The 27971-nt window shown below is 46.1% G+C and overlaps 1 protein-coding gene across 1 annotated transcript; it reads left to right on the top strand.

The window, feature by feature from the left end:
• The first annotated feature begins 104 nt into the window (after nt 1-104).
• Nucleotides 105-27054, top strand: AK1 (adenylate kinase 1). The gene is made up of 7 exons (XM_067471762.1): nt 105-229; nt 16537-16578; nt 20575-20610; nt 21976-22139; nt 22308-22424; nt 23401-23592; nt 26903-27054. The coding sequence occupies exons 2-7, from the start codon at nt 16569-16571 to the stop codon at nt 26969-26971; spliced, it is 588 nt and encodes a 195-aa protein (XP_067327863.1). The 5' UTR covers nt 105-229; nt 16537-16568; the 3' UTR covers nt 26972-27054.
• The last annotated feature ends 917 nt before the right edge of the window (nt 27055-27971 follow it).

Below are 27971 nucleotides of genomic sequence, written 5' to 3'. Positions count from 1 at the left end.
CTCCTGCTTGGTTCTGCAAGGGAATATCCTTCCCTCATGCTGTCTGCATGCATTGCTATGCCAGGCACGTCTGTCTCGGGTGTCCTTCCCCCCTCCCTCGGCCTTCCCGGCATGCTCTGTGCCGCTTTCCAGCTCTGACAGCCGTATATAGAGGGGTAAAAATAGCCATGCAGGGCAGCCTCTGGCCCAAGGAAAGGCCTCCATCCCATCCCGGCAGAAGCGCTGAGAGGTAGGCAATGGACCTCATGGGGAGAGCCAGGCCCCAATCCATTGGGAAGTATCCATTGTGTGTATGCGCTGTCCGGTGTGCTGTTATGTTGTGTCGCTCTGCATTGCTTTTGGACAGCTCTGGGGTTTTTTCTCCTGCATGCTTTGGCAATATGCGCCTGGACCGCCGTGACCTTAGCTGACCCCCCTTTCCTTTGTGCCTTTGCTTTACCTCCCCCACGTCCCACAGTTCGTGTCTTGTGAGCAAATTGTGCACCGGAACGCCTGGTTTTGTAATGGGAGGAGGGTTGTGCGTCACCAAAGGTGTTGATGGAAGGATTAGGGCAGTGTTTCTCAACCTGGGGGTTGGAGGGGTCACCAAAGACCATCAGGATATGCAGTATTTTCTGCTGGTCATGGGAGTCCTGTGTGGGAAGTCTGGCCCAATTCTATCATTGGTGGGGTTCAGAATGCTCTATGATTGTAGGTGAACTATAAATCCCAGCAACTACAACTCCCAAATGTCAAGGTCTATTTTCCGCAAACTCCACCAGTGTTCACATTTGGGCATATTTGGCCAAGTTTAGTCTAGATCTATCATTGTTTGAGTCCACAGTGTTTTCTGGAGATAGGTGAACTACAACTCCCAAGCTCAAGGCCAATGCTCACCTACCCCTTTCATTATTTTTTGCTGGTCATGGGCGTTCTGTGTGCCAAGTTTGGGTCAATTCCATCTCTGGTGGAGTTCAGAATGTTCTTTGATTGTAGGTGAACTATAACTCCCAGCAACTACAACTCCCAAGGTCCAGAGAATGAAAATACATCCTGCCTATCAGATATTTACATGTCGATTCATAACAGCAGCAAAATTCCAGTTATGAAGTAGCAACGAAAATAATTTTAGGGTTGGGGGTCACCACAACATGAGGAACTGGATTAAGGGGTCACGGCCTTAGGAAGGTTGAGAACCACTGGATTAGGGCTTTGCATGGTCTTGTTACAGGTACGTCTATGCCGTTTGCATTGATGCTTTGCGTTCTGAGCAGGGAAATCATAAGGAAGCAGGCATTTATCCTTATAGGACAGGCATGGGCCAATTTTGGCCCTCTTTCCAGGTGTTTTGGACGTCAACTCCCACCATTCCTGGCCTCAGGCCCTTTCCTTTTTCCCCTCAGCCGCTTAAGCGGCTGAGGGGAAAAAGGAAGGGGCCTGAGGCCAGGAATGGTGGGAGTTGACGTCCAAAACACCTGCAAAGAGGGCCAAAATTGGCCCGGGCCTGATACGTAAAGGTAAAGGTAGTCCCCTGACATTAAGTCCAGTCATGTCTGACTCTGGGGTGTGGTGCTCATCTCTATTTCTATCTCTATCTCTATTTCTATTTCTAAGCCAAAGAGCCAGCGTTGTCCATAGACACCTCCAAGGTCATGTGGCCGGCATGACTGCATGGAGCGCTGTTATACCTGCTTAGAATTCCACAGGGAAAATATCAACAATTAATTCTCCCTATTGGCCAGAATCACTGGGTGGTTCTGAGGTTTCCAGGCCTTTCCTAGTAGCATTCTCTCCTGACATTTCGCCCACACCTATGGCAGGCATCCTCAGAGGTTGTGAGGTCTGTTGGAAACTAGGAAAATGGTGTTTCTATATCTGTGGAATGATGTCCAGGGTGGATGAGGGGAAAAAGGAAGGGGCCTGAGGCCAGGAATGGTGGGAGTTGACGTCCAAAACATCTGGAAAGAGGGCCAAAATTGGCCCGGGCCTGATACGTAAAGGTAAAGGTAGTCCCCTGACATTAAGTCCAGTCATGTCTGACTGGGGTGTGGTGCTCATCTCTATTTCTATCTCTATCTCTATCTCTATCTCTATCTCTATCTCTATCTCTATCTCTATTTCTATTTCTAAGCCAGAGAGCCAGCGTTGTCCATAGACACCTCCAAGGTCATGTGGCCGGCATGACTGCATGGAGCGCTGTTATACCTGCTTAGAATTCCACAGGGAAAATATCAACAATTAATTCTCCCTATTGGCCAGAATCACTGGGTGGTTCTGAGGTTTCCAGGCCTTTCCTAGTAGCATTCTCTCCTGACATTTCGCCCACACCTATGGCAGGCATCCTCAGAGGTTGTGAGGTCTGTTGGAAACTAGGAAAATGGGGTTTCTATATCTGTGGAATGATGTCCAGGGTGGATGAGGGGAAAAAGGAAGGGGCCTGAGGCCAGGAATGGTGGGAGTTGACGTCCAAAACATCTGGAAAGAGGGCCAAAATTGGCCAAAGCCTGTTATACCTGCTTAGAGTTCCATAGGGAAAATATCAGCAATTAATTCTCCCTATTGGCCGGAATCACTGGGTTGTTCTGAGGTTTCCAGGCCTTTCCTAGTAGCATTCTCTCCTGACATTTTGCCCACACCTATGGCAGGCATCCTCAGAGGTTGTGAGGTCTGTTGGAAACTAGGAAAATGGGGTTTCTATATCTGTGGAATGATGTCCAGGGTGGATGAGGGGAAAAAGGAAGGGGCCTGAGGCCAGGAATGGTGGGAGTTGACGTCCAAAACATCTGGAAAGAGGGCCAAAATTGGCCAAAGCCTGTTATACCTGCTTAGAGTTCCATAGGGAAAATATCAACAATTAATTCTCTCTATTGGCCAGAATCACTGGGTTGTTCTGGGATTTCCAGGCCTTTCCTAGTAGCATTCTCTCCTGACATTTCGCCCACACCTATGGCAGGCATCCTCAGAGGTTGTGAGGTCTGTTGGAACCTAGGAAAATGGGGATTATATCCCTGTGGAATGATATCCAAGGTGGGAGAAAGAACTCTTGCGTGTTTGAGGCAGGTGTGAATGTTGATTAGCATTGAATGGCCTAGCAGTTTCAAGGTCTGGCTTCCTACTGCTGGGACATTCCATATTGTCAGCCTGGGCTGTTTCCTTGCAGCCACAAATAAGATGCTCAGTTGTCCCTCTCTTTGCGTAGGCGCCACTTTGGGACATTGTAGGTCTCTTATTTATTTATTTATTTACGACATTTCTATGCCGCTCTTCTCACCCCGAAGGGGCTTCAGAGCGGCTTACAATACACACACACACACACAAACACACAATATATTATATTATTAGCATAGCACAATATCAGTATTACATATTACTATATTTACTATACCATTATATTGTAATATTATTAGTAATATTGCATGTAATATAAATATATAATTATAATAAGAGCGGCTTACAATACACACACACACACAATATATTATATCATTAGCATAGCACAATATCAGTATTAAATATTACCCTATTTACTATACCATTATATTGTAATATTATTAATAATATTACATGTAATATAAATATATCATTATAATATACTTGCAATCCCCTGCCACGTGTTGCTGTGGCCCGGTCTGTGTATATGTGTTTTGTGTGTGTATTTGTGTGTGTATATAGTAAGGGTAAAGGTAGTCCCTTGACATTAAGTCCAGTCATGTCCGACTCTGGGCGTTGGTGCTCATCTCCATTTCTAAGCCGAAGAGCCAGCGTTGTCCATAGATACCTCCAAGGTCATGTGGCCAGCATGACCGCATGGAGTGCCGTTACCTTCCCGCCAGAGCGGTACCTATGGATCTACTCACATTGGCATGTTTTCGAACTGCTAGGTTGGCAGAAGCTAGGGCTGACAGCGGAAGCTCACGCCGCTCCCTGGAATCGAACCTGCGACCTTTTGGTCAACAAGCTCAGCAGCTCAGTGCTTTAACCCACTGCGCCAACGGTGTATATGCTTGCTTTTTATAAGTTTTATTTTATTGTTTTGTATTATTTGTGTTGTTAATTGCTTTATTATTGATCTATTGTGGGCTTGGCCTCATGTAAGCTGCACCGAGTCCCTTGGGAGATGATAGCAGGGTATAAATAAAGTGTTATTATTATGATTATGATTATTATATGTGTATATATGTTTGTTTGTTTGTGTGTGTGTGTGTGTATGGTTGTGCAAATGCATTGTGATGTTTGTTTGTTTTTTAATTTTGGCATTCTAAGTCTCTCCTGCTGTGTTTTTCATTGTTTTTATGAGTAATGGTCACTCGTTGGCCTGATTGTTGTCTTGTGTCCAAATTTGGTGTCAATTCGTCCAGTGGTTTTTGAGTTATGTTAATCCCACAAACAAACATTACATTTTTATGTATATAGATTATTATTAGTAGTATTATTATATTGCATTACATTATAATATTATAAATATTATATGTATATACAGTATATTATATTACATTATATTATATTATTACCTTATTATTACTATTATTTTGGCAGGTGGTACAGGGTGACAAAGGCAAGGACAAACAGACTGAGAGTTGTAACCATGGCTTTGCATTGATGTGGCATTGGGGGCTGTGCCGTAGTGATTAGAATGCGGAAGGATGGGTGTGTTGTTTTTGTGGTGTGTGCTGGGGAAGGCATGTAATTTTGATGTGCAATAACACAATGACAATAAAGCTATTCTATTATATTCTATTCAGTTTGCTTATCCCAGATTATCTGGCAGTATAGACCAGGCATGGGCAAACTTGGGACTTCCATGCGCTTTGGACCTCAGCTCCCATCATTGTGGGAATTGTGAAAGTCCAAAACACCTGGAGGGCTCAAGTTTGCCCGTGACTGACGATCCCATACTGTTATGTCATTATGTTATTTTGCAATGTTTATTTTACTTTGTTATTTTATGTATTTTGTTGAGACGTAACTTTTCTGTTGTTTTGTATTTTATTTTGCTGCATTGTACTGTGTTTTTCTGGCTTGGTCTCATGTTAGCCGCTCCGAGTCCCCTTTGGAGAGATGGTGGCGGGGTATAAATAAAGATTATTATTATTATTATTATTATTATTATTATTATTATTAAGTGATTAAGTGCTGGCTGAGAGAAATGTGGGAGACTAATGTTTGTCTAGGTCAGTGATGGGCAACCTTTTGAGCTTGGTGTGTCAAAATTCCCCAAAAACCTGAGCATAACTTGGGTGGGGTGTCACTTCGAGAGAAAAAAACACACCATAATTTTGCAATATTTATAGTTTAAATAAGAAAAAATGTATAATCCATGCTGAGTTATGGAGTGAACAATGCTCAAATGTGCAGATGTTAAATTTGTAGAGCCTTTTACAAATCAAAGGATGGAATTAGATTGGCTCTTATAAGGTGTACTTCTCTGTATGCAGCTGCATGTGTCTGCGTGTCATCAAAAATAGCCATGCGTGTCAGTGCTGACACGCGTGTCATAGGTTCACCATCACGGGTCTAGGTCAAGGCGATTGGAATTGCGGAGACAGGGCATGCAACAAAGACAGACGCGCTTTTTCCAGAGGCTTAGAGACAAGGAGAGGAAAGCAGGTGCGTCAGAAATGATGTCATGGGTGCCAAGTCCCCATTGGGGGAGATGGTGGTGGGGTATAAATAAAGATGATGATGATTATTATTATTACTATTATTATTAATGCAAGCCTGTATGCTGTCTGAGAACAATGAGAATATCATTATTCAGTGTATGGAATCCCTGGCTTTGTAGTTTGGGTGCTTTCGGCAGAGAAAGCGAAAGAGCTTGCCGAACTACAACTCCCAGAAACTATGGAAGCTGAGGCAGGATGAACAGGAGAAGCTCCTTCAGGGAAGCAGGGTGGGTGACCCATTGCGTTGGTTTTCCTTTCAGTCGCTGGGAGGTTGGGTGTCCTCATACTTTGGCTTTCCAAGAAGCCATTCTAAGCAGGCCGCAACTGCAATGCACACCTTTCCTGCCCAAATCCCAAAGATTTGGTGCATTCCATTCGCCAGCAAATACGTTTTTGCAAATCGAGGTGCGCATTACATTCGATGACCGCTTTGTGTGTTTGTCCTGATCCCCCATTTCTGCTCTCTCGTTGTCCATGCTCTTGTCCACGCTTTGGTCTTATCTGGCTTCCTGTCTCTGAAATATTGGGACGCACGCCACGGCCGGGCCCTCCCATGCACAAATCATTTCTGAACCTGGCCCTTTGGCCCTGTGAAGGTGTGATTTATCAGGGCCGGTCCATACTTAGAACGCCAGAGCCAGCAAAACCGCCAAGGCCGTGGCCTTATTAGGCGGGACCAGGAGGGAGTGTAACCGGACCTTGGTGTGAACTTTGCAAAAGGGTGTGAGCGTCTATTTCGGGCGCCCGCCTTCTACTTTGGGACCCTTCCCGAAAGGAGAGGCCGAAGGATCCTCAGCTGTTCCTTAAGGAGACGGGGAGAGATCGGGAAGAATTAGAGCGAGAAAGGCACGGCTAGGTATCAGTGGACGTACGGCCAGCTTTGACCACTTCGTCACATGCGTTAAATCCTGCTGAGCCACCCACTTAAGAAATGGCAACCGACTGTGTTCATCCCATGATGGGCAAAGTGGCCAGTTCGGTCATGTGATAGCACCGGGACTGTGGCTCAGCTGGCTAGGAGTTAGCCGCATTAAGATCACTACATGATTTCAAATCCAGCCAGGGTCAGAGTGAGCTTCCGACCTATTTGTGTAGCTTACTGTCGACCTTTGCAGCCCAAAAGACAGAGGCGGCCCTAGGTAATTTTCAACGGTAAGCAAACAGTATTTTGGCGCTCCCCCCCCAACCAATCATTGATATATATTTTCTGTTTGTCGTGGGAGTTCTGTGTGCCATATTTGGTTCAATTCCATCATTGGTGGAGTTCAGAATGCTCTTTGATTGTAGGTGAACTATACATCCCAGTAACTACACTTGCCGCACTTGCTCCCTTGCCTGGACCACTTTGGGTCCGGAGGTGTGCCTGAAGACACCAAAAGTCACCTCTTCTCCTGACTTTCTCCTCAGACATTGGGACCGAGAGAGAGAGAGAGAGAGAGAGCGAGAGAGAGAGGTGGAGATGCCCACCTTTCCTGAAGGTAGGCGCAAAAACAAAGGAGGGAGCGGAGGAGGGAGATACCTCCAGCCGGAGGGGCTCTCTCTCTCTCTCTCTCTCTCTCTCTCTCTTGGTCCCAATGGCTGAAGAGGAAGTCAGGAGAACAGGCGACTTTTGGTGCACACACTGGGGTCTTCAGACACGCCTCCAGACCTGAAGTGGGCCAGGCGAGGCGGCTCCGCCCCTTGGCCCACCCGTGGATTGGGGAGAGGAGAGGAGGCGGGTGGAGCGCCAGGGGATCGGGAAAGGGAGCCGGTCAAGGGGAAGAGATCGAACGCGGAGAACGATTGAGCGCCGGCTCTGCTCACACACCCGGTGGCCGGGTGGAGCAGGAACGAGAGGGGCGAGGCGAGGCTCAAGGGCCCGGCCCCTTTGGGAAGAGGAGGCAAGAAAGCCGAGGCTCCCCCCGGACTGCTAGGGCTGTTGTGAGCCGAGGGGGTGCTCCTCGAGTGGCGGTTGAGGGGCATTTACAGAGTCGCCTCTGCTCCCCTGGCAAAAAAAAAGTGTTCTGCGACCGCTTACTACGCATAATGGACGAGCCGCCCCTGCCGAAAGACAGTTGTATTTGTCAAGTAGGGGCCCCCGGTGGCTCAGTAGGTTAAAAGCACTGAGCTGCTGAGCTTGTTGACCAAAAGGTTGCAGGTTCCATTCCGGGGAGCGGGGTGAGCTTCCGCTGTCAGCCCTAGCTTCTGCCAACCTATTTATTTATTTTATTTATTTCGGGTGCTTTTACCCCGCCCTTCTCAACCCCCAAAGGAGGACTCAGGGCGGCTTACAAAAAAGGCACAATTCGATGCCTATACAAATTACACACATAATATACAAAACCATAGTTAAAAGCAATTATCACAGTTAAAACAATCAAACAACCAGTACATAACACATCATATAAAACATCATATAAAACCATTCTCGTGATCAGCGTTTCGAACCTAGCAGTTCGAAAACATGCAAATGTGAGTAGATCAATAGGTACCGCATCGGCGGGAAGGTAACAGCGCTCCATGCAGTCGTGCCAGCCACATGACCTTGGAGGTGTCTATGGACAACGCCGGCTCTTCGGCTTAGAAATGGAGATGAGCACCACACACCAGAGTCAGACATGACTGGACTTAATGTCAGGGGAAAACATTTACCTTTACTATGTGGGGAGACTAATTTAACTAATTTATGCCATAAAAATCTCCAGCAAGCATGCAAAAGAATGAGGAAGTACTTCATCGGTGTCACAAATGGACAGTGAAGCAACAGCTCCCCCGGTGGCCAGAATATGCTCATGAAAAGCTGGAATGTTAAATAGCCTCTGAGTGCCTGTCTATATATGTTGTGTGTCTATGGCATTGAATGTTTGCCATGTATATGTACATTGTAGTCCACCCTGAGTCCCCTGCAAGGTGAGAAGGGCGGAATATAAATACTGTAAATAAATAAATGCTGATTGTGAATCCCGGGACATACTGGTGTGTGTTGGTTGGGGGATTCTGGGAGTCTGGATAGTGCTATCTGTGATTGGCAACTTGACGCAAGACTTTGTTATAAGAAATTGAACAAAGAAATATTTATTTAAGGATTCTCAGGCACACAAAGCTTAGTGGTTACACAGTAGTTTCTTCTCAGTATTTCCTCCCCAGAGATATTACATCGTCCCCTTCCCTCCTGACTTTCCGAAAAAAGGTGAAAACTTGGCTCTTTGAGCAAGCTTTTAGGAATGCAGCGGAATAGATAACATGGAACTATGAACTGATGAACATGGAATGGCTAGACGATGTTACTGGGAACGCTTTTAACAAGATGACACCAGAATATAAATACTGTAAATAAATAAATGTGATCGCATTCGTCATTGTCCTAAGCTTTACAATGATATGCAATTTGTGGGAGGAGCCAAAACACCCAAAGCACCCCCGACAGATGGCCATCCTGCCTCTTAATAATAATAATGATGATAATCATGATTAATAATAATAATAATAATAATAATAATAATTAGAAACACAACAAGATGGGTCCACAGCTGGCTGTTGTATTGGATCCCACGTCGGACCCTTCCCAAGTGTCTAGGATTGTGTGATGTATCAGTGAATAATGCATACAGATCCCAGTATGGTGGCCTTCTGCACCTGGCAGGTGGTAATGTTGTCAGCGCCGATTGTGTTTAAGTGCAGGCCAAGGTCTTGAGGCAATGCACCCAGTGTGCCGATCACCACTGGGACCCCCTAGACTGGCTTGTGCCGATACGTCACACAGGCCAAGACTCTTGGGAAGGGTCCGACGTGTGATCCAATACAACAGCCAGCTGAGTGGTCTTGTCTGCTGTGTACTCATCTTGTTGTGTTTCTAATAATAATAATAATAATAATAATAATAATAATAATAATAATAATATGTTCCTAGTTTGCAAGTATTATTTCCTGTTTAATTGTGTAGTCCTTACTTTGAAAGTAGTTGTTGCGCTCCAGAAACTTTGTTGTTTTGTGCCTGAAAACTATGTTCAATGGGTGGAGATTACAACAGGTTTGGTCAAATTTGGGCCCTCCAGGTGTTTTGGACTTCAGCTCCCACCATTCCTAACAGCCTACTACAGCTCCCAGAAGCCCCCAGCCTGCATTCGCAGGCTGGGGGCTTCTGGGAGCTGTAGTAGGCTGTTAGGAATGGTGGGAGCTGAAGTCCAAAACACCCGGAGGGCCCAAGGTGGGGGCTTCTGGGAGCTGTAGTAGGCTGTTAGGAATGGTGGGAGCTGAAGTCCAAAACACCCGGAGGGCCCAAGGTGGGGGCTTCTGGGAGCTGTAGTAGGCATTTAGGAATGGTGGGAGCTGAAGTCCAAAACACCTGGAGGGCCCAAGGTGGGGGCTTCTGGGAGCTGTAGTAGGCTGTTAGGAATGGTGGGAGCTGAAGTCCAAAACACCCGGAGGGCCCAAGGTGGGGGCTTCTGGGAGCTGTAGTAGGCTGTTAGGAATGGTGGGAGCTGAAGTCCAAAACACCCGGAGGGCCCAAGGTGGGGGCTTCTGGGAGCTGTAGTAGGCTGTTAGGAATGGTGGGAGCTGAAGTCCAAAACACCTGGAGGGCCCAAGGTGGGGGCTTCTGGGAGCTGTAGTAGGCTGTTAGGAATGGTGGGAGCTGAAGTCCAAAACACCCGGAGGGCCCAAGGTGGGGGCTTCTGGGAGCTGTAGTAGGCTGTTAGGAATGGTGGGAGCTGAAGTCCAAAACACCCGGAGGGCCCAAGGTGGGGGCTTCTGGGAGCTGTAGTAGGCATTTAGGAATGGTGGGAGCTGAAGTCCAAAACACCTGGAGGGCCCAAATTTGCCCATGCTGAGCTAGCCCAAGCCAAGCCCACAGAAATCAGCTTCCATTCTTCTTCCTGGCTGCAAGTGGCCCGCGGGCCGTATATGAGTGGCTACCTGATGGGACCTACAGCATCCCCGTTTGAGGATGGAAAAGGAGGCAGGTAGAGGTGTGAACCGTCCCGTTGTTATGGAGTTTCCACAGCAATAGTGGAACGCACCCTTTTGTAGGACGACAGAAACTCTTGCATCTGATTGGCTCACTCCTCCAGAAGTGTGTGTTTTCATTGGCGGTTCTATTTTCCCTGGAAGGAATTCTGTTGTCACTAGTAACCGGGCGAAGGGGAAGGATCCGGCCCACGCTTCCCTCCACGCCGCTCGCCCTCGCTGCTCCGGCTGCCTCCTCAAGCACGTAATTTGCACATCTTTACTTCCTTTCCCATTGTCTACATTTTTCGCAGGCCACCTGGCATCCTTTGGTGGGCCGCAAGTGGCCCGCGGGCCGTATGCGAGTTGCTTGATCTCAGGCGGATTGTGAGACGCTGCCATTCAGAACCAGGGTTGCTTTGCACTATTACTCCCATTGAAAACCTCAAGTGGATCCTTATGCTCCACGGGATCTGATATTTATTTATTTATTTATTTATTTACTTCATTTTTATACCGCATTTTTCAGCCCTTGGCAGGCGACTCAATGCGGTTTACAGTGCAATTAAAAACACGACAATACAACAACAGGATCGGCGACGTTGATCCACAACAATTAACGATCAGACAGGACAAATCAACAAACAACATATATAGCGTCTTAATTGAAATCGGATCCGTTCTCATAACCGTTATGCCGTTCCTATGTTCCATTTACCGACTTCCTTAATTAGTTGCATTGCTTAGCCAAACGCTTGTTCGTACAGCCAGGTCTTGACCATTCTCCGAAACGTCAGCAACGAAGGTGCCTGTCTGATGTCTGCCGGCAAGGCATTCCACAGCCGAGGGGCCACCACTGAGAAGGCCCTGTCTCTCGTCCCCGCCAAGCGCGCCTGTGACGCCGGCGGGATCGAGAGCAGGGCCTCCCCAGACGATCTTAATGTTCTAGACGGTTCATAGGTGGAGATGCGTTCGGAGAGGTAAGCGGGGCCAGAACCGTTTAGGGCTTTATAGGCTAAAGCCAGCACCTTGAATTGTGCCCGGTAGCGAATTGGCAGCCAGTGGAGCTGGCTCAACAGAGGAGTGGTGTGCTCCCTGAGTGCCGCTCCCGTTAGCAACCTGGCTGCCGAGCGCTGGACCATCTGGAGCTTCCAGGCAGTCTTCAAGGGCAACCCCACGTAGAGTGCGTTGCAGTAATCAATCCGACCTTCTTTCTATATGTCGCTGCTTTTCCTTTGTGAGACATGAATTCCGAGACCATAGGACCAAAAACCAAGAGCTGTTCACCTGAATATGGTGTTGTTCTCACAAAGGATTGTATCAGCAGGAACTCATTTAATAGGCCTCAATCCCTCCCATGACATCATTTCTCATACACCTGCTTTTCCTCTCCTTGTCTCTAAGGCTCTGGGAAAAGTGAGTCTGCTCTCGTTTCGCCGTCTGTGCTGTTGGTTTGGTCTTTCTGTCGTTGTCTATATCTCCCTCGTCAACAGCCTCGCCACTGCCATAGAAACACTATTATCCCCAAGGCATATATTATCTCCCAGAATCACGGTTCTGGCCCAAGTTACCTATCTGAACGCATCTCCGCCTATGAACCCACCAGGACTTTAAGATCTTCTGGGGAGGCCCTGCTCTCAATCCCGCCTGCAACACAGGCACGTTTTCGGGACGAGGGACAGGGCCTCCTCAGTGGTGGCCCCTCCGCTGTGGAACTCCCTTCCTACGGACATTAGATCGGCCACCTCATTAATGGTATTTCGGAGAAAAGTGAAAACCTGGTTACTTGAACAGGCAGTGCAATGAATATAGGAAAACAGAACTACGGATGACGAGCTGGATCATGATTCTAGTTATGAGATGCTAATGAGTTGTTTATTGATGTGTAATTACTTAGTATATTATTGTGTTAATTGTTTTTAAATGGTTTGTATGATGCTAGCATTGAATTTTTGCTCCTGCTGTTGTTAACCGCGTTGAGTCGCCTACGGGCTGAGAAACTGCGGTATATAAATAAAGTAAATAAATAAATAATAAATAAGAATCAGGTTGCGGGAGATAACGTGGCACAGATCTCTGTGCAAACCCTTATTTAACTCGTTTGGTCTAAGGCTGTGACGTTGTGTGTTTTGTGCCCGCTTCTGTGGAATCTAAACGGCCCCGGCCCAATTTACCTGTCCGAATGCATCTCCCCCTATGAACCACCGCGGAGATTAAGATCTTCTGGGGAGGCCCTGCTCTCGGTCCCACCACCATCACAGGCGCGTTTGGCGGGGATGAGAGACAGGGCCTTCTCAGTGATTGCCCCTCGGCTATGGAACTCCCTTCCTCATGAGATCAGGCCAGCCCCTTCCCTCTTGTCCTTTAGAAAGATGATAAAAAACGTGGCTGTGGGACCGAGCCTTTAGGACTGTGCAATGAGGGAGTGAGAGGAACCCTGAGTATGCCAACCAAATTCGATAGGATTGTTGAGACAGTTTTAACGAGTGGATTTTAACATCGAGATATGTGATTTTAATGCTTTGATATGTGTATGGCCTAATATATTTTGGCATTGAATGTCTGCTGTTTATATGTTGTGCTCCGCCATGAGTCCCCTTCGGGGTGAGAAGGGGACTCTCACCTGTCACCAAGGAGGCTGTCCAGATCTTGAATGGGTGTCTAGCTGCTGTGTCGGACTGGATGAGAGCTAACAAATTGAAATTGAATCCAGACAAGACAGAGGTCCTACTGGTCAGTCGCAAGGCCGAACAGGGCATAGGGTTACAGCCTGTGTTGGATGGGGTCACACTCCCCCTGAAGATGCAGGTTCGCAGCTTGGGAGTGATCCTGGACTCATCGCTGAGCCTGGAACCCCAGGTCTCAGCGGTGGCCGGGAGAGCTTTTGCACAACTAAAACTTGTGCGCCAGTTGCGCCCGTACCTTGGGAAGTCTGATCTGGCCACAGTGGTCCACGCTCTTGTTACATCCCGAATAGACTACTGCAACGCACTCTACGTGGGGTTGCCCTTGAAGACTGTTCAGAAACTTCAACTGGTTCAGCGAGCGGCAGCCAGATTGCTCACTGGAGCGACATACAGGGAGCACACCACCCCCCTGCTGTGTCAGCTCCACTGGCTGCCGGTGCAATTCCGAGCCCAATTCAAGGTGCTGGTTTTGACCTACAAAACCCTATACGGTTCCAGTTCAGTGTATCTGTCTGAACGTATCTCCCTATACGTCCCACCCTGGAATTTGAGATCATTTGGGGAGGCCCTGCTCTTGACCCCACTGCTTTCCCAAGTGAGGCTGGTGGGGACGAGGAGCAGGGCCTTCTCAGTGGTGGCCCCTCACCTGTGGAACTCACTCCCGGGGGAAATTAGGGCATCAACATCCCTCCTTTCCTTCAGGAGGAAAGTAAAGACGTGGTTGTAGGACCAGGCCTTTGGGCAATCTACTAACTAGATAAGGACAACCAGACGAATAGGACTGACAGGATTGACAATTCTGGAATTGGAATATGAACTATGAGATAGCGAACACTGACCGGCAACAAGGAGTAATTGGTTTGTATTGGTTTGTATGGATTTTTATTGGTCTTATTGGTTTTATTGGTTTATAGATGTAATGTATAATTGTGGTCTGACGGTTAATTTATGCTATTTTGTTCTATTACTGTTTTATTTTGTTTTATTACTGTTGTATGATACGGGCATCGAATTGTGCCTTGTTTTTGTAAGCCGCCCTGAGTCCCCTTAATAAATCTCTATACAGGGATAGCTGGTGTGTTTCTCTTCCCGTTAAAGTTGCATTTTTATTTATTTTTGGCTTTGAATGATTGTGCCTTATTCCCAGACCAGCCCAATAAGGGATGTTGCCATGACCCAAAGCTTCCTTTGCCGTGAGCCATGCCTGGGGCCCTTTCTCAATGTGACATTATAGTTGTTTAATGTGCTTCCTGGCCTAGGTCAGGTCGAAGTTCATGCTATTCTGTCCCAGAAGAAAAATACAATATGTTTAATAGATTCTTAGGAATCAAAGTGGGATAGCACCGGGACTGTGGCGCAGCTGGCTGGGAGTTAGCTGCATTAAGATCACTACCTCACCCGCCTCATGGGAAACCTGCTACAAAACAGGAGCTTTTTTGTTGAGTTCCAGGGCCAGAGGAGCAGATGGCGGAAACAGAAGAACGGCCTGCCTCAGGGGAGCGTGATTGCACCATCCATGTTCCACATCTACACAAATGACCAGCCACTGCCAGAAGGGACACAGAGCTTCATCTATGCTGATGATCATGCCATCACCACCCAAGCAGGGAGCTTTGAGATGGTTGAACAGAAGCTCTCCAAAGCTCTAGGTGCTCTTACTGCCTGTTACAGGGAAAACCAGCTGATCCCTAACCCATCTAAAACACAGACATGTGCCTTTCATCTTAAGAACAGAGAAGCATCCCGAGATTTGAAGATCATCTGGGAAGGAAGGAATCCCACTGGAGTATTGCAGTGCACCCAGATACCTGGGAGGAGTCACTCTGGACCGTGCTCTTACCTACATGAAGCACTGCCTGAACATCAAGCAAAAAGTGGGCGCTAGAAATAATATCATACGAAAGCTGACTGGCACAACCTGGGGATCACAACCAGACACAGTGAAGACATCTGCTCTTGCGCTGTGCTACTCTGCTGCTGAGTATGCATGCCCAGTGTGGAACACATCTCACCACACTAAAACAGTGGATGTGGCTCTGAATGAGACATGCCGCATTATCACAAAGGGGTGTCTGTGCCCTACACCACTGGAGAAATTACACTGCTTAGCCGGCATTGCACCACCTGACATCCGCCGGGAAGTAGCAGCCAATAGAGAAAGGACCAAGGCAGAGACATCCCCAGCTCATCCCCTGTTTGGGTATCAGCCAGCACGTCCATGACTTAAATCCAGACATAGTTTTCTAAAATCTACAGAGGCACTCGGTGGAACTCCTCAGCAAGCAAGAGTCCAAAAGTGGCAGGCTCAAACCCAGAACCTCAACCAATGGCCGATACCAAATGAGAGACTCCCCCCTGGGCACACAGAGGACTGGGCGACTTGGAAGGCGCTGAACAGACTGCGCTCTGGCACCACGAGATGCAGAGCCAACCTCAAGAAATGGGGCTACGGGGTGGAATCCTCGGCATGCGAGTGCAGAGAAGAGCAAACCACTGACCACCTGCTGCAATGCAACCTGAGCCCTGCCACATGATGCACAAGGGAGGACCTCCTTGCAGCAACACCAGAGGCACTCCAAGGGGCCAGAGACTGGTCAAAGGACATTTAACCAACTACCAAACTCTGTTTGTTTGCTTTGCTCTGTTAGAAATGTAATATATTTGACTGGCTGCCCTGACACAAGAAATAAATAAATAAGATCACTACTGACCGAAAGGTTATGAGTTTGAAGCCAGCCCGGGTCGGAGTAAGCTTCCAACCAATTTGTGTAGCTTCCTGTCGACCTTTGCATCCCGAAAGACAGTTGCATCTGTCAAGTAGGAAATTTCGGTACTGCGTAAGTGCGGAGGCTAATTTAACTAATTGATGACGCCATAAAAATCTCCAGCAAGCATGCAAAGAATGAGGAAGTACTTCATCAATGTTACAAATGGACAGTGAAGCAACAGCTCCTCTAGTGGCCAAAATACCCTCATGAAAAAGCTGGAATGTTAAATAGCCTCTGTATGTCTGTCTGTATATGTTGTGTGTCTATGGCATTGAATGTTTGCCATGTATATGTACATTGTAATACGCCCTGTGTCCCCTGCAGAGTGAGAAGGGCAGAATATAAATACTGTAAATAAAATAAATAATAAATAATACAGTTTATAGAGAGGAGAGAGAGGTCTGGGGGGTGATGGGGAAGCCTGGGAGCATGATGCAGAAGACAGGATGCCGCTTGTTGCCCTTGAGAAACTATACATTCCTAAGTCTCTTAACGGATTGCTTTGTTTCTCCTTAGGCTGAACCGTTGATCATCCCGAACTTACCAACATGGCAGCGGGTGAGTGAACCCCCCTTTCCCTGCCTTACCAATCCATGGTGTATCTGTATTTTGGTTGAATGACGACAATAACATATAAATAAATAAATAAATAAATACTAATAAATAATATTTATTTATTTACGACATGTATATGCCGCCCTTCTCACTCCGAAGGGAACTCAGAGCGGCTTACAAGAGATATATACTCAGTTCTTGTGGGTTTTTTTGAGCTATATGGCCTTGTTCTAGAGGCATTCTCTCCTGACGTTTCGCCTGCATCTATGGCAAGCATCCTCAGAGATGACCTCACTCCCTCTGAGGATGCTTGCCATAGATGCAGGCGAAACGTCAGGAGAGAATGCCTCTAGAACATGGCTATATAGCCCGAAAAAACCTACAACAACCCAGTGATTCCGTCCAGGAAATCCTTCGACAATACAAAGAGATATATACATACAATACATTATACATTACTAGCATAGTTTAATATCAGTATTATATATTACTATATTGTACTATACCATTATATTGTAACATTACATGTAATATAAAATATATAATTATAGTATCATATTATTATTAGTAGTAGTAGTATATTGCATTACATTATAATATTATAAATATTATATGTATAGACAATATATTTATTTACTATATTTATATACCGTCCCTCTCAGCCCGCAGGGATGGTTTACAGTTGGCACCAAGACCATAAAATACAAATTCAATACATTAAAACAGTCGAATAATAAAAACATCACAAAAGAATATATTATAATATTATATAATCACAAAATATTATATTATATATATATATTATATTATATTTTATGTATAATATATAATATTATATATAGTATTATATAATGATTTCTGGGCTAAGACCTCAGACCAAGGGGTGAAGCCTTGTGATATCAAAGGAGGGTGTTATGCGGGTGAGGAGGGTGAATCATGGCATCCCAGAGCTGGAAGGGACCCCCAAAGGTCATCCAGTCCAGTATTATGTAATAATTTCTGGGCTAAGACCTCAGACCAAGGGGTGATATCTTGTGATATCAAAGGAGGGTGTTATGAGGGTGAGGAGGCAGGAATCATGGCATCCCAGAGCTGGAAGGGACCCCCAAAGGTCATCCAGTCCAACCCCTTTCTTTCTGCCAGGCTGGAAGACACAATCAAAGCCCTCCCAACAGATAGCCATCCAGCCTCTGCTTAGAAACCTCCAGAGAAAGAGATCCAACACGCTCCAAGGCAGCATAGTTAAATGTTGAATTGCTCTAACTGCTAGGAAATTCTTCCTAATGTTGAGCTGGAGTCTGTTTCCTGCACCTCGAACCCATTGCGCTATTGCGTCATACTGCCATATGAAATCCAGGTGACCTGCTTTGAACTGGATTATATGAGTCTATGCTGCCATATCATCCAGATCTTCTGGATTTTATATGGCAGTGGAGAAGGGACCAGTGTTGTGGTGCTGTACGTTGTATGGATACGAATGGGATGTCTATTCGGCATGGTAGAGATGTTCCACGGCCCCCATTTCGGACGTTCTCTCCAAGGAGAGAAGGCGACACCACCCTCCGTGGGATCCAAAACATCGACCTCACCTGCCTGCAATTCTCTCTGACCGCTCCCCTTGAAACCCCCTCATCCCCTCATCCTCTGAAATATCAGAAAAATCCTCAGCTGCTTACTGAGCACAACAGCTTCATTCCCAGTCCTTTCTGAAGGGGATTATGGGAGTTGTAGTCCTCCAAAAAGCAGGCCCCCCCCATCCTTGGCAACTCCCATCCTCCTCCTCCCTTGCAGATGCTCTGTGAAGCAAGGCAGATGAGTTGCTTCCCTAGCAACCATCTCCCTGGCAACCTGTGTTGGTCCTTGGTCCCCGGGTGATGGATGCCAGCACTGAGGAATTGTGGGAGTTGCAGTCCAAAACACCTGGAGGGCTGAGGTTGGCCCAGGCCTGCTAGAGAAGGAGCAAAAGGGAGCTGGACGTTGGGCGAAATGGGCGCCCAGTGCACCTGCCTGGACAGCACCGCCCTCAAAGGACGGACAGGTAACCTCACCTGAGCGGGAGGAAGGGGGGGGCTCCCCCAAAAAGAGTTCTCTTACCATTAGGGTTGGGATTCAGAAATGGAGCCATGCTTTAAAGGTCGAGCCCAGGGTTTATTATTATTATTATTATTATTATTATTATTATTAACATGAATTTATGATGCGTGTCTTCGGTTTAATAATAATAATAATCTATATAAATAAAAATTTAATGTTCGAACTCAAAAACGACTGGACGAATTGACACGAAATTTGGACACTACACCCCTAACAGACCAACAAGTGACCATCACTCATAACACCCCCTAAAAACAGCAGAAAGGACATAAAAAACCCCAAAAATATAAATGACGAAAAGCTAAATCATGATGGAGAAAAAAGGGGAGGAAGAGGGAGGAAGGGAGGGAAGGAAGGAAGAGGAGAAAGAGGGAGTGAAAGAAAGAAAGAAGGAAAGAACAAAGGAAGGAAGGAAAGAGGTAGAGAGGGAAGAAAGGAGAGAAAGAGGTAGGAAAGAAGGAAAGAGAAGGAAGGATGGAAGCAAAAAGCGAAGATAGGAGAGAGGTAGAGAAGGAAGAAAGGAGAGAAAGGAGAAGGGAAAGAAAAGAGAAAGAAGGAAAGAGTTAAAGAAGGAAAAAGAAGAGAAAGAGGGAGGGAAGGAAAGAAGGAAAGAGAAGGAAGAATGGAAGCAAAAACCAAAGGAAGGAAGGAAAGAGGTAGAGAAGGAAGAAAGGAGAGAAAGAGGGAGGGAATGAAAGAAGGAAAGAGAAGGAAGGATGGAAGCAAAAAGCAAAGGAAGGAAGGAAAGAGGTAGAGAAGGAAGAAAGGAGAAGGAAAAGAAAAGGGAAAGAAGGAAGGAGGTAGAGAAGAAAGAAATGAGAGAAAGGGAGGGAAGGGAAGAAGGAAAGAGAAGGAAGGATGGAAGCAAAAAGCGAATGAAGGAAAGAAAGAGGTAGAGAAGGAAGAAAGGAGAAAAAGGAGAAGGAAAAGAAAAGGAAAAGAAGGAAAGAGGCAGAGAAGGAAGAAAGGAGAGAAAGAGGGAGGGAAGCAAAGAAGGAAAGAGAAGGAAGAATGGAAGCAAAAAGCAAAGGAAGGAAGGAAAGAGGTAGAGAAGGAAGAAAGGAGAAGGAAAAGAAAAGGGAAAGAAGGAAAGAGGTAGAGAAGGAAGAAAGGAGAGAAAGAGAGACGGAAGTAAAGAAGGAAAGAGAAGGAAGGATTGAAGCAAAAAGCGAAGGAAGGAAGGAAAGAGGTAGAGAAGGAAGAGGGAGAGAAAGGAGAGGGAAAAGAAAAGGGGGAGAGAAGGAAAGAGGTAGAGAAGGCAGAAAGGAGAGAAAGAGGGAGGGAAGCAAAGAAGGAAAGCGAAGGAAGGATGGAAGCAAAAAGCGAAGGAAGGAAAGAGGTAAAGAAGGAAGAAATGAGAGGAAGAAGGAAAAGAAAAAGGGGGAAAGAAGGAAAGAGGTAGAGAAGGAAGGAAGGAAGGAGAGAAAGAAAGAAGAAAAGGGAAGGAAGGAAAGAATGAGCAAAGGAAGGGGAGAAAGAGGGACTGAATGTTGCCCACAGCAACGCATGGCAGGTACAGCTAGTAATAATAGTACTAGTACTAGTATTATTATTATTAATAAATAATAATAATAATAATAATTAAATATTATTAATAATAATTAAATATTATTAATAATAATATATCTATTTTGTGTGTTTTAATATTGTTTTATAGAGATACGCTTTTTGTATGTAACTTTTGGTGTGCTTTGAACTGGATTATATAGCAATGTATAGACCCAGATAATCCAGTTCAAAGCAGATCATAATGTGGATTACCTGCTTTGATTATCTGGATTATACGGAGGTCTAGACGGAGCCTCAGTCGAGGGGTAAAAGCAGGACAATTGTGACGATGATGATTGGCATCTCTCCCAGAAAATATTTGTTTATGATCATTTCCTTTGGTTCCTTCCTCTACAGAGAAATTGAAAAACCACAAGATCATCTTTGTTGTAGGTAAGTTAGAGGCTTGGGGGATATTTCTCTTTTTCTTGTTTTCTTGCTTACTCTCATTTATTTAATCTTCGGTCCTCCAGGTGTTTTGGACTGCAACTCCCATAATTCCTAACAGCGAATTGTGGGAGTTGCACTCCAAAACACCTGGAAGGCTGAAGTTTGCCCATGCCTGTTGTAAACAGAAGGCAGGTGTGGAGTAGAGTGGAGGGTGAGTCCTGGCACCACAAATACTAGGAGGAAATGGAAAGGTAAGTAGTCCATCGTTGATGATATTAGTAGCCGAGAATCCACAATCCTTTCAAATATAGTCTTCGGAGTCAATCCATTGATGTATCCATAACAAAAGAGCATGAATCCAAGGCAGGCAACCTATGCCACGCATGAACTGGAAGCAAGAACCAAACTTAAACACCTGAATACATAATAATAATAATAATAATAATAATAATAATTATTATTATTATTATTATTTATTTAGACCCCGCCACCATCTCCCCGAGGGGACTTGGGGCAGATTACATGACAATATATACAATGCAAATATATACATAAGAAAACAACAATAAAAATAAGAAAATAAAAGAAAACAACAATGTAAATAAACACATCTGAGCAATATAAAATCACAATATTTGAACACAGAAAGTTGATCACAGTGGGCAGGGCAGGTTGCAAAGATTAAAAGTTTGTAAACACTGGGTGAGAGAGCAATGTAATGTATCTGGACAGGGGATCCGAGGGACGAAGTAGGATTTAATTGCACTAACAGGTCAAATAAAGACCTTCCGAGGGCATTTTATGCAGGGTTTGGTCAGGTCAGGGGTTATTGTACATGAATTCCGAGAACATAGGACCAAAAAACGAGAGCTGTTCACCTGAATACAGTGTTGTTCTCACAGAGGATTGTACCAACAGGAACCCATTTAAAAGGCCTCCATCCCTCCCATAACATCATTCCTCATACACCTGCTTTCCCTCTCCTTATCTCTAAGCCTCTGGGAAAAGCGAGTCTGTCTTTGTTGCCCTGTCTCCGCAATTCCAATCACTGGGTTGTTGTAGGTTTTTTCGGGTTATATTCCAATCGTCTTGACCTAGACAAACATTAGTCTCCCACATTTCTCTCAGCCAAGCAGATTCTCATGAGAACTGATCTCGCTTTCTCCCGTCTGGTGAGAACTGCCAGGAGATTCCATGACAACTCTCTCCAGGCCACCTCTATCCTCCTCTGGGCCCTCTGAATCTACCCCAGCATCCCCTTCCTCCTCTCCTGAGCACTCAGGCTCTGACCAGGCCACAGCATGCACTTCCTGGAGCCTGTCTCAAAAAGGCCCAGGTTGTTGGCTGACCACCCTGTTTGGCTTGCAGGGGGGCCCGGCTCGGGGAAGGGGACCCAGTGCGAAAGAATCGTCCAGAAGTATGGCTACACGCACCTGTCCACCGGCGACCTCTTGCGCGCAGAGGTCAGCTCCGGCTCGGACCGGGGGAAGAAGCTGTCAGCTATCATGGAGAAGGGAGAGCTGGTCCCTCTGGTGAGTTTGGCCATCTTCGTTGAGCCGTTGCATCATTTTTGTTTTTGTTTGGTATACACTGATATTTTGGTATATGAAGAATTAAAAACATACACAACTTCTGCCGGGAACGTCTTCCTCCTGTCTTCCTGCCAGGTGTCACTCACTTTCCTCTGTTTCCGCCCACAGGACACGGTTCTGGACATGCTGAGGGACGCCATGGTGGCCAAGGCGGGCGTCTCCAAGGGCTTCTTGATTGACGGCTACCCCCGGGAGGTGAAACAGGGGGAAGAATTCGAGAAGAAGGTAAAGGGCAGGAGCGGTTGGCTCTGCTGGGCAGGGAAGGAAGGGCTTCACCTTGGCGATAGAGAATTGGGTGCGTTTCCTGGAGGGTAATGGGACCTTCTGTTCAACCATCTTAAAGCTCCCTGCTTGGGCGGTGATGGCACAATTGTCAGCATAGAGGGAACTCTCTGTCCTTTCTGGCAATGTCTGGTCATTTGTGTAAATGTTAAACATGGATGGAGCAAGCGGGCTTTCCCTGTAATAGGCAGTAAGAGCACCTAAAGCTTCAGAGAGCTTCTGTTCAACCATCTCAAAGCTCCCTGCTTGGGTGGTGATGGCACGATCGTCAGCAAAGATGAAACTCTCTGTCCCTTCTGGCAGTGGCTGGTCATTTGTGCAAATGTTAAACATGGATAGAGCAAGCCGGCTTTCCCTGTAATAGGCAGTAAGAGCACCTAAAGCTTCAGAGAGCTTCTGTTCAACCATCTCAAAGCTCCCTGCTTGGGTGGTGATGGCACGATCGTCAGCAAAGATGAAACTCTCTGTCCCTTCTGGCAGTGGCTGGTCATTTGTGCAAATGTTAAACATGGATAGAGCAAGCCGGCTTTCCCTGTAATAGGCAGTAAGAGCACCTAAAGCTTCAGAGAGCTTCTGTTCAACCATCTCAAAGCTCCCTGCTTGGGTGGTGATGGCAGGATCGTCAGCATAGATGAAACTCTCTGTCCCTTCTGGCAATGGCTGATCATTTGAGTAAATGTTAAACATGGATGGAGTAAGCTGGCTTTCCCTGTAATAGGCAGTAAGAGCACCTAAAGCTTCAGAGAGCTTCTGTTCAACCATCTCAAAGCTCCCTGCTTGGGTGGTAATGGCACGATCGTCAGCATAGATGAAACTCTCTGTCCTTTCTGGCAGTGGCTGGTCATTTGTGTATGACTGGAATGGAATGACTTAGTGTGACAGCCTTCATCTTTCTCTCCCCAATGGTCTTCCTTCTCAGATCGCGGCCCCCACGTTGCTACTGTACGTGGACGCTGGGAAAGACACTATGGTGAAGCGCCTGCTGAAGCGGGGCGAGACCAGCGGCCGGGTGGATGACAACGAGGAGACCATCAAGAAGCGCCTGGACACATACTACAAGGCCACCGAGCCCGTCATCGCCTTCTACGAGAAGAGGGGCATCGTCCGCAAGGTGCGTGGGCCCAGCATCCCATCCGGGTGTGCACAAACCCAAAAGCCCAGGGCAGGAGTAGCAGTCAAGGATGCTGGGCTGCAACTCCCAGCATCCCTTCTCTGGCTCTTCCAAATGGGACCCGAAGCCCAGCCACGTGTCTGGAGGACCACCTGGTTCCCATCCTGGTCGAGAGCTTGGAAGAATCAAGAGCAAAAAAGACTTCTGAATTGTTTTGGGGGAGGCATGGGAAAATAGCATTAACCTGTTGTTGAAGGCTTTCATGGTCAGAATCCTTGGACGACTGTGCATTTTCCGGGCTGTCTGACCATGTTCCAGAAGCATTCTCTCCTGATGGTTCACCCCCATCTATGGCAAGCATTTTCAGAGGTTGTGAGGTTTGTTGGAAACTAGGAAAATTGTGTGTGTGTGTGTGTGTGTACGTATATATATATGCATGTGTATATATATGTATGTATATATACATACACACACACACGCACACACACACATATATATACATATCTACATATATATATTAGGCTTGGGTAACCACGGAAAAATTTGGTTCTAAACTCGTTTCGTTTTTAGGGGGGCCCTTGCGTTTTGTTTTTTTAAAGAATTCCGAAATTTTCCTTTAAAAAAATTCAAAATATATGAAATTTCGTATAATTACGAATCGATTCGTTAATGGCGGACACGATTGCGCAATATGCTAAAAAACCCTCCAAATGGGACAGGGGGAACTTCTGAAGCTTCCCTCTCCCTCTGTTGTTGACTGATGGTGTGATAAAACAAACAACAACTATAAAACTTGCACCAGACATACGGAAACAATTACGAAACAATTACGAAACATTACAAAATAAATTGGAAAAATTGTTTCGATTTTTAATTACTCCTCACAGTAGTCCTGCATGGCTCAATATTGGATCGTAAGCTAATTTAAATACGAATTAATAACGAATTACGAAATTAACGAACAAAACCGCCCAAGCCTAATATATATATATACACACACACATATATACACACCTGTGTGCGGAATATCTGGGGTAGGAGTAAGAATTCTTGTGTGCTGAAGATAGGTGTGCATGTATCACTTCGCCACCTTGATTAGCACTTAATGGCCTAGTACTTTCAAGGTGTGGCTTCTTACAGCCTGGGGGAATTCTTTGTTGGTAGGTGATTAGCTGTCCCTGATTGTTTCTTGTCTGGAGTTCCCATGTCTTTGAGTGTTACAACTTAGAACAACCCAATGATTCCAGCCATGAAAGCCTTCGACAACACATTGAACAAAGTATTATGATTATTATGATTATTATTTGAAACACAACAAGATGAGTCCACAGCAAACAAGATCACTCTGCTGGCTGTTGTATTGGATCAAACATCGCACCCTTCCCAAGTGTCTAGGACTGCATGATGTATCGGTGAATAATGCGTGCAGATCCCAGTAAGGAGGCCTTTTGCAGCTGTCAGGTGGTAATTTTGTCAGCGCCGATTGTTTTTGAGTGCAGGCCAAGGTCTCTAGGCTCTGCACCCAGTATGCCAATCACTTTTATTATTATTATGATTATTATGAGTGTGGTGGGGGCTCCTTCTTTGGAAGCTTTGAAACAGAGGCTGGATGGCCATCTGTCAGGGGTGATTTGAATGCAATATTCCTGCTTCTTGGCAGAATGGGGTTGGACTGGATGGCCCATGAGGTCTCTTCCAACTCTTGGATTCCATGATTCTATGATTATTAGAAACACAACAAGATGAGCACAGCAGACAAGATCACTCTGCTGGCTGTTGTATTGGATCACACGTCGGACACTTCCCACGTGTCTAGGGCTGTGTCATGTATCGGCAAATGATACGTGCAGATCCCAGTAAGGTGGCCTTTTGCAGCATGCAGATTTATTTGTTTGTTTGTTTGTTTGTTTGTTTAAAACATTTAGATTCCGCCCTTCTCACCCCAAAGAGGACTCAATGGTAATTTTGTCAGCACCGATTGTGTTTAAGTGCAGGCCAAGGTCTTGAGGTACTGCACCCACTGTGGGGGATCACCACTGGGACCCCCTTGACTGCCTTGTGCCAGAGTCTTTGCAGTTCGATCTTTAAATCCTCATATTTATTTTATTTATTTATTTCTGGTACTTCTACCCCGCCCTTCTTAATCCCCGAGGGGAGGGGGGGGGCTCAGGGTGGCTTACAAAAAGGCAGGATTTGATGCTTACACAAGATATACATACATACAAAACAGCAGTTAAAACAAGTAGCAAATTAAAATAATCAGTACATAACACAATCAGTAAAACTAATCTCATGTTCAGCGTTCAGAGTTCCATAGTTCCATTCCGTTTAGTCAATTCCTGCCCATCGTCAAGTCCTTTCTTTAGCTGCCAGATTGTCTGAATGCCTGGTCCCAAATCCAAGTTTTCAATTTTTTCCCTAAAGGAAAGGAGGGATGTCGCTGATCTAATTTCCCTGGGGAGTGAATTCCACAGGTGAGGGGCCACCACCGAGAAGGCCCTGCTCCTTGTCCCCGCCAACCTCACTTGTGATAGAGGCAGGGTCGAGAGCAGGGCCTCCCCAGAAGATCTTAGACTCCGAGGTGGGACGTAGAGGGAGATCCGGGACCGTATAGGGCTGGAACCGTATAGGGTTTTGTAAGTCAAAACCAGCACTTTGAATTGTGCTCGGAACTGGATCGGCAGCCAGTGGAGCTGACATAACAGGGAGGTGGTATACTCCCTATATGACGCTCCTGTAAGTACTCTGGCTGCCTCCCGCTGGACTAGTTGGAGTTTCCGAACAGTCTTCAAAGGCAACCCCACATAGAGTGCGTTGCAGTAATCTAATCGGGATGTAACAAGAGCGTGGACCACCACGGCCAGATCCAATATTGTGTCAGCTTTTCCAGTTGTTTCTCTGCAACCCTGCTGTCACCTGGGATTGCAACATCGACAATCCATACTTTGTTTTTTAACATGATCATGAGGTCAGGAGTATTGTGCTCCAAAACTCTGTCCTTCTAAATTCGGAAGTCCCAGAGGAGTTTGGCGTGTTCATTTTGTGTAACTTTTTCACGGTTGTGATCCCACCAGTTCTTTGTCGCAGGCAGATGGTCTTTGTGGCACAAGTCCCAATGAATCACCTGAGCAAGGGTGTTGTGCCTCTGCTTGGAGTCTGTCTGTCTGTGCGATCTTCCTGCAGCAGCTGAGGATGTGATGTATTGTTTCTTCTGCTTCCTTGCAGAGTCTACATTTGAGATATTATTATTATTATTATTATTATTATTATTATTGCACATCTTTCTCCTCCTTCCTTCTCTCACCTGCAGCTCAACGCCGAAGGCACGGTGGACGACGTCTTCCAGCAAGTCTGCACGCACCTGGACGCCCTGAAGTGAAGCGCAACGGCCGGGTGTGTGAGGGCAGGCGGGCGCACGGGCGGGGGCTCTCCAAAGTAAAGGAGTTCCATTTTATGACTCGAGATACTTTCCTTTTTGAATTTTCTTCCATATTTTTTTTTTGGCCTTCCTCCTTCTGCTGCAACAGGAAAGAAAAGCCAGTCCTTTGAGAATGTTCCTCATCCTCCCCAAAGGTTGATTAGGGGCAGGAAACGGCCTGTTTATCCCACTCTCGGAGCCAAAGGAGAGGAATGTGTTTGGTCTCAGTGGGGGGGAAAACACATAGAAAGGAAGGGACATCCTAATAATCAGCTTCCTCCAAAACGCCCATCATTCTGGGCACTGTGAGCAATGGGAGGTATAGTCCAACACAAGAGGAGCTCATGCCTTGGGGCTCTTCACAATTGGACTGTGATTCCCACTCTCCCCAGTCACTCCAATAGTTAATAGGAATTGCACTCCAACCACAACTGGAGGGTCATACACCTCCCATTAGATTATACAGAGCAGGCATGGGGAAACTCTGGCCCACCAGATGTTTTGGACTGCAACTCCCACAATTCCTAACAGCCTCAGGCTGTGGGAGTTGCAGTCCAAAACACCTGGAGGGCCAGAGTTTGCCCATGCCTGCTATAGAGGAAGAGACTCAAAAGCCATCAAAAGTGGTCTATAATATCGATATCCTATCTATCTCCATATCAGTATCGATTAGGGATGTGCAAATCTTCGTTTTTAAATCGCAAGTCGTATCAAATTCGTAAGTTTTGTATATACGAATATATATTAAGAAACGCGGGTGGGAGGAGGGCCACAAAAACGTATGAATCAAAAGTCACCCATTTGGAGTCTGTAATGCTTGAAAGTCTGTTTCATTTTCAGTTGCAAACAAGCAAAGCAAAGCCAAAAAGGCTGACGTTCCTCTTTTGATGAAGAAGAGACAGAGTGAGCTGGGAAAGAGGCTGAAAAAACAGAATTCTGAGAAAGGCAGTTTGGGAAGGCG

This window comes from Anolis sagrei, chromosome 11, assembly GCF_037176765.1.
Source record: "Anolis sagrei isolate rAnoSag1 chromosome 11, rAnoSag1.mat, whole genome shotgun sequence".
NCBI classification, from domain to species: Eukaryota; Metazoa; Chordata; class Lepidosauria; order Squamata; family Dactyloidae; genus Anolis; species Anolis sagrei.
The sequence above is the reverse complement of the archived record's forward strand: the minus strand, read 5'-3'. Positions and strand labels throughout refer to the sequence as shown.

Bases quoted from the DNA above. Each gene is read 5' to 3' on its own strand.
- AK1 (XM_067471762.1), top strand. The intron at 20,611-21,975 runs GTAAGTTAGAGG...TTTGGCTTGCAG, and splicing joins CAAGATCATCTTTGTTGTAG to GGGGGCCCGGCTCGGGGAAG. The intron at 22,140-22,307 runs GTGAGTTTGGCC...TTCCGCCCACAG, and splicing joins AGGGAGAGCTGGTCCCTCTG to GACACGGTTCTGGACATGCT.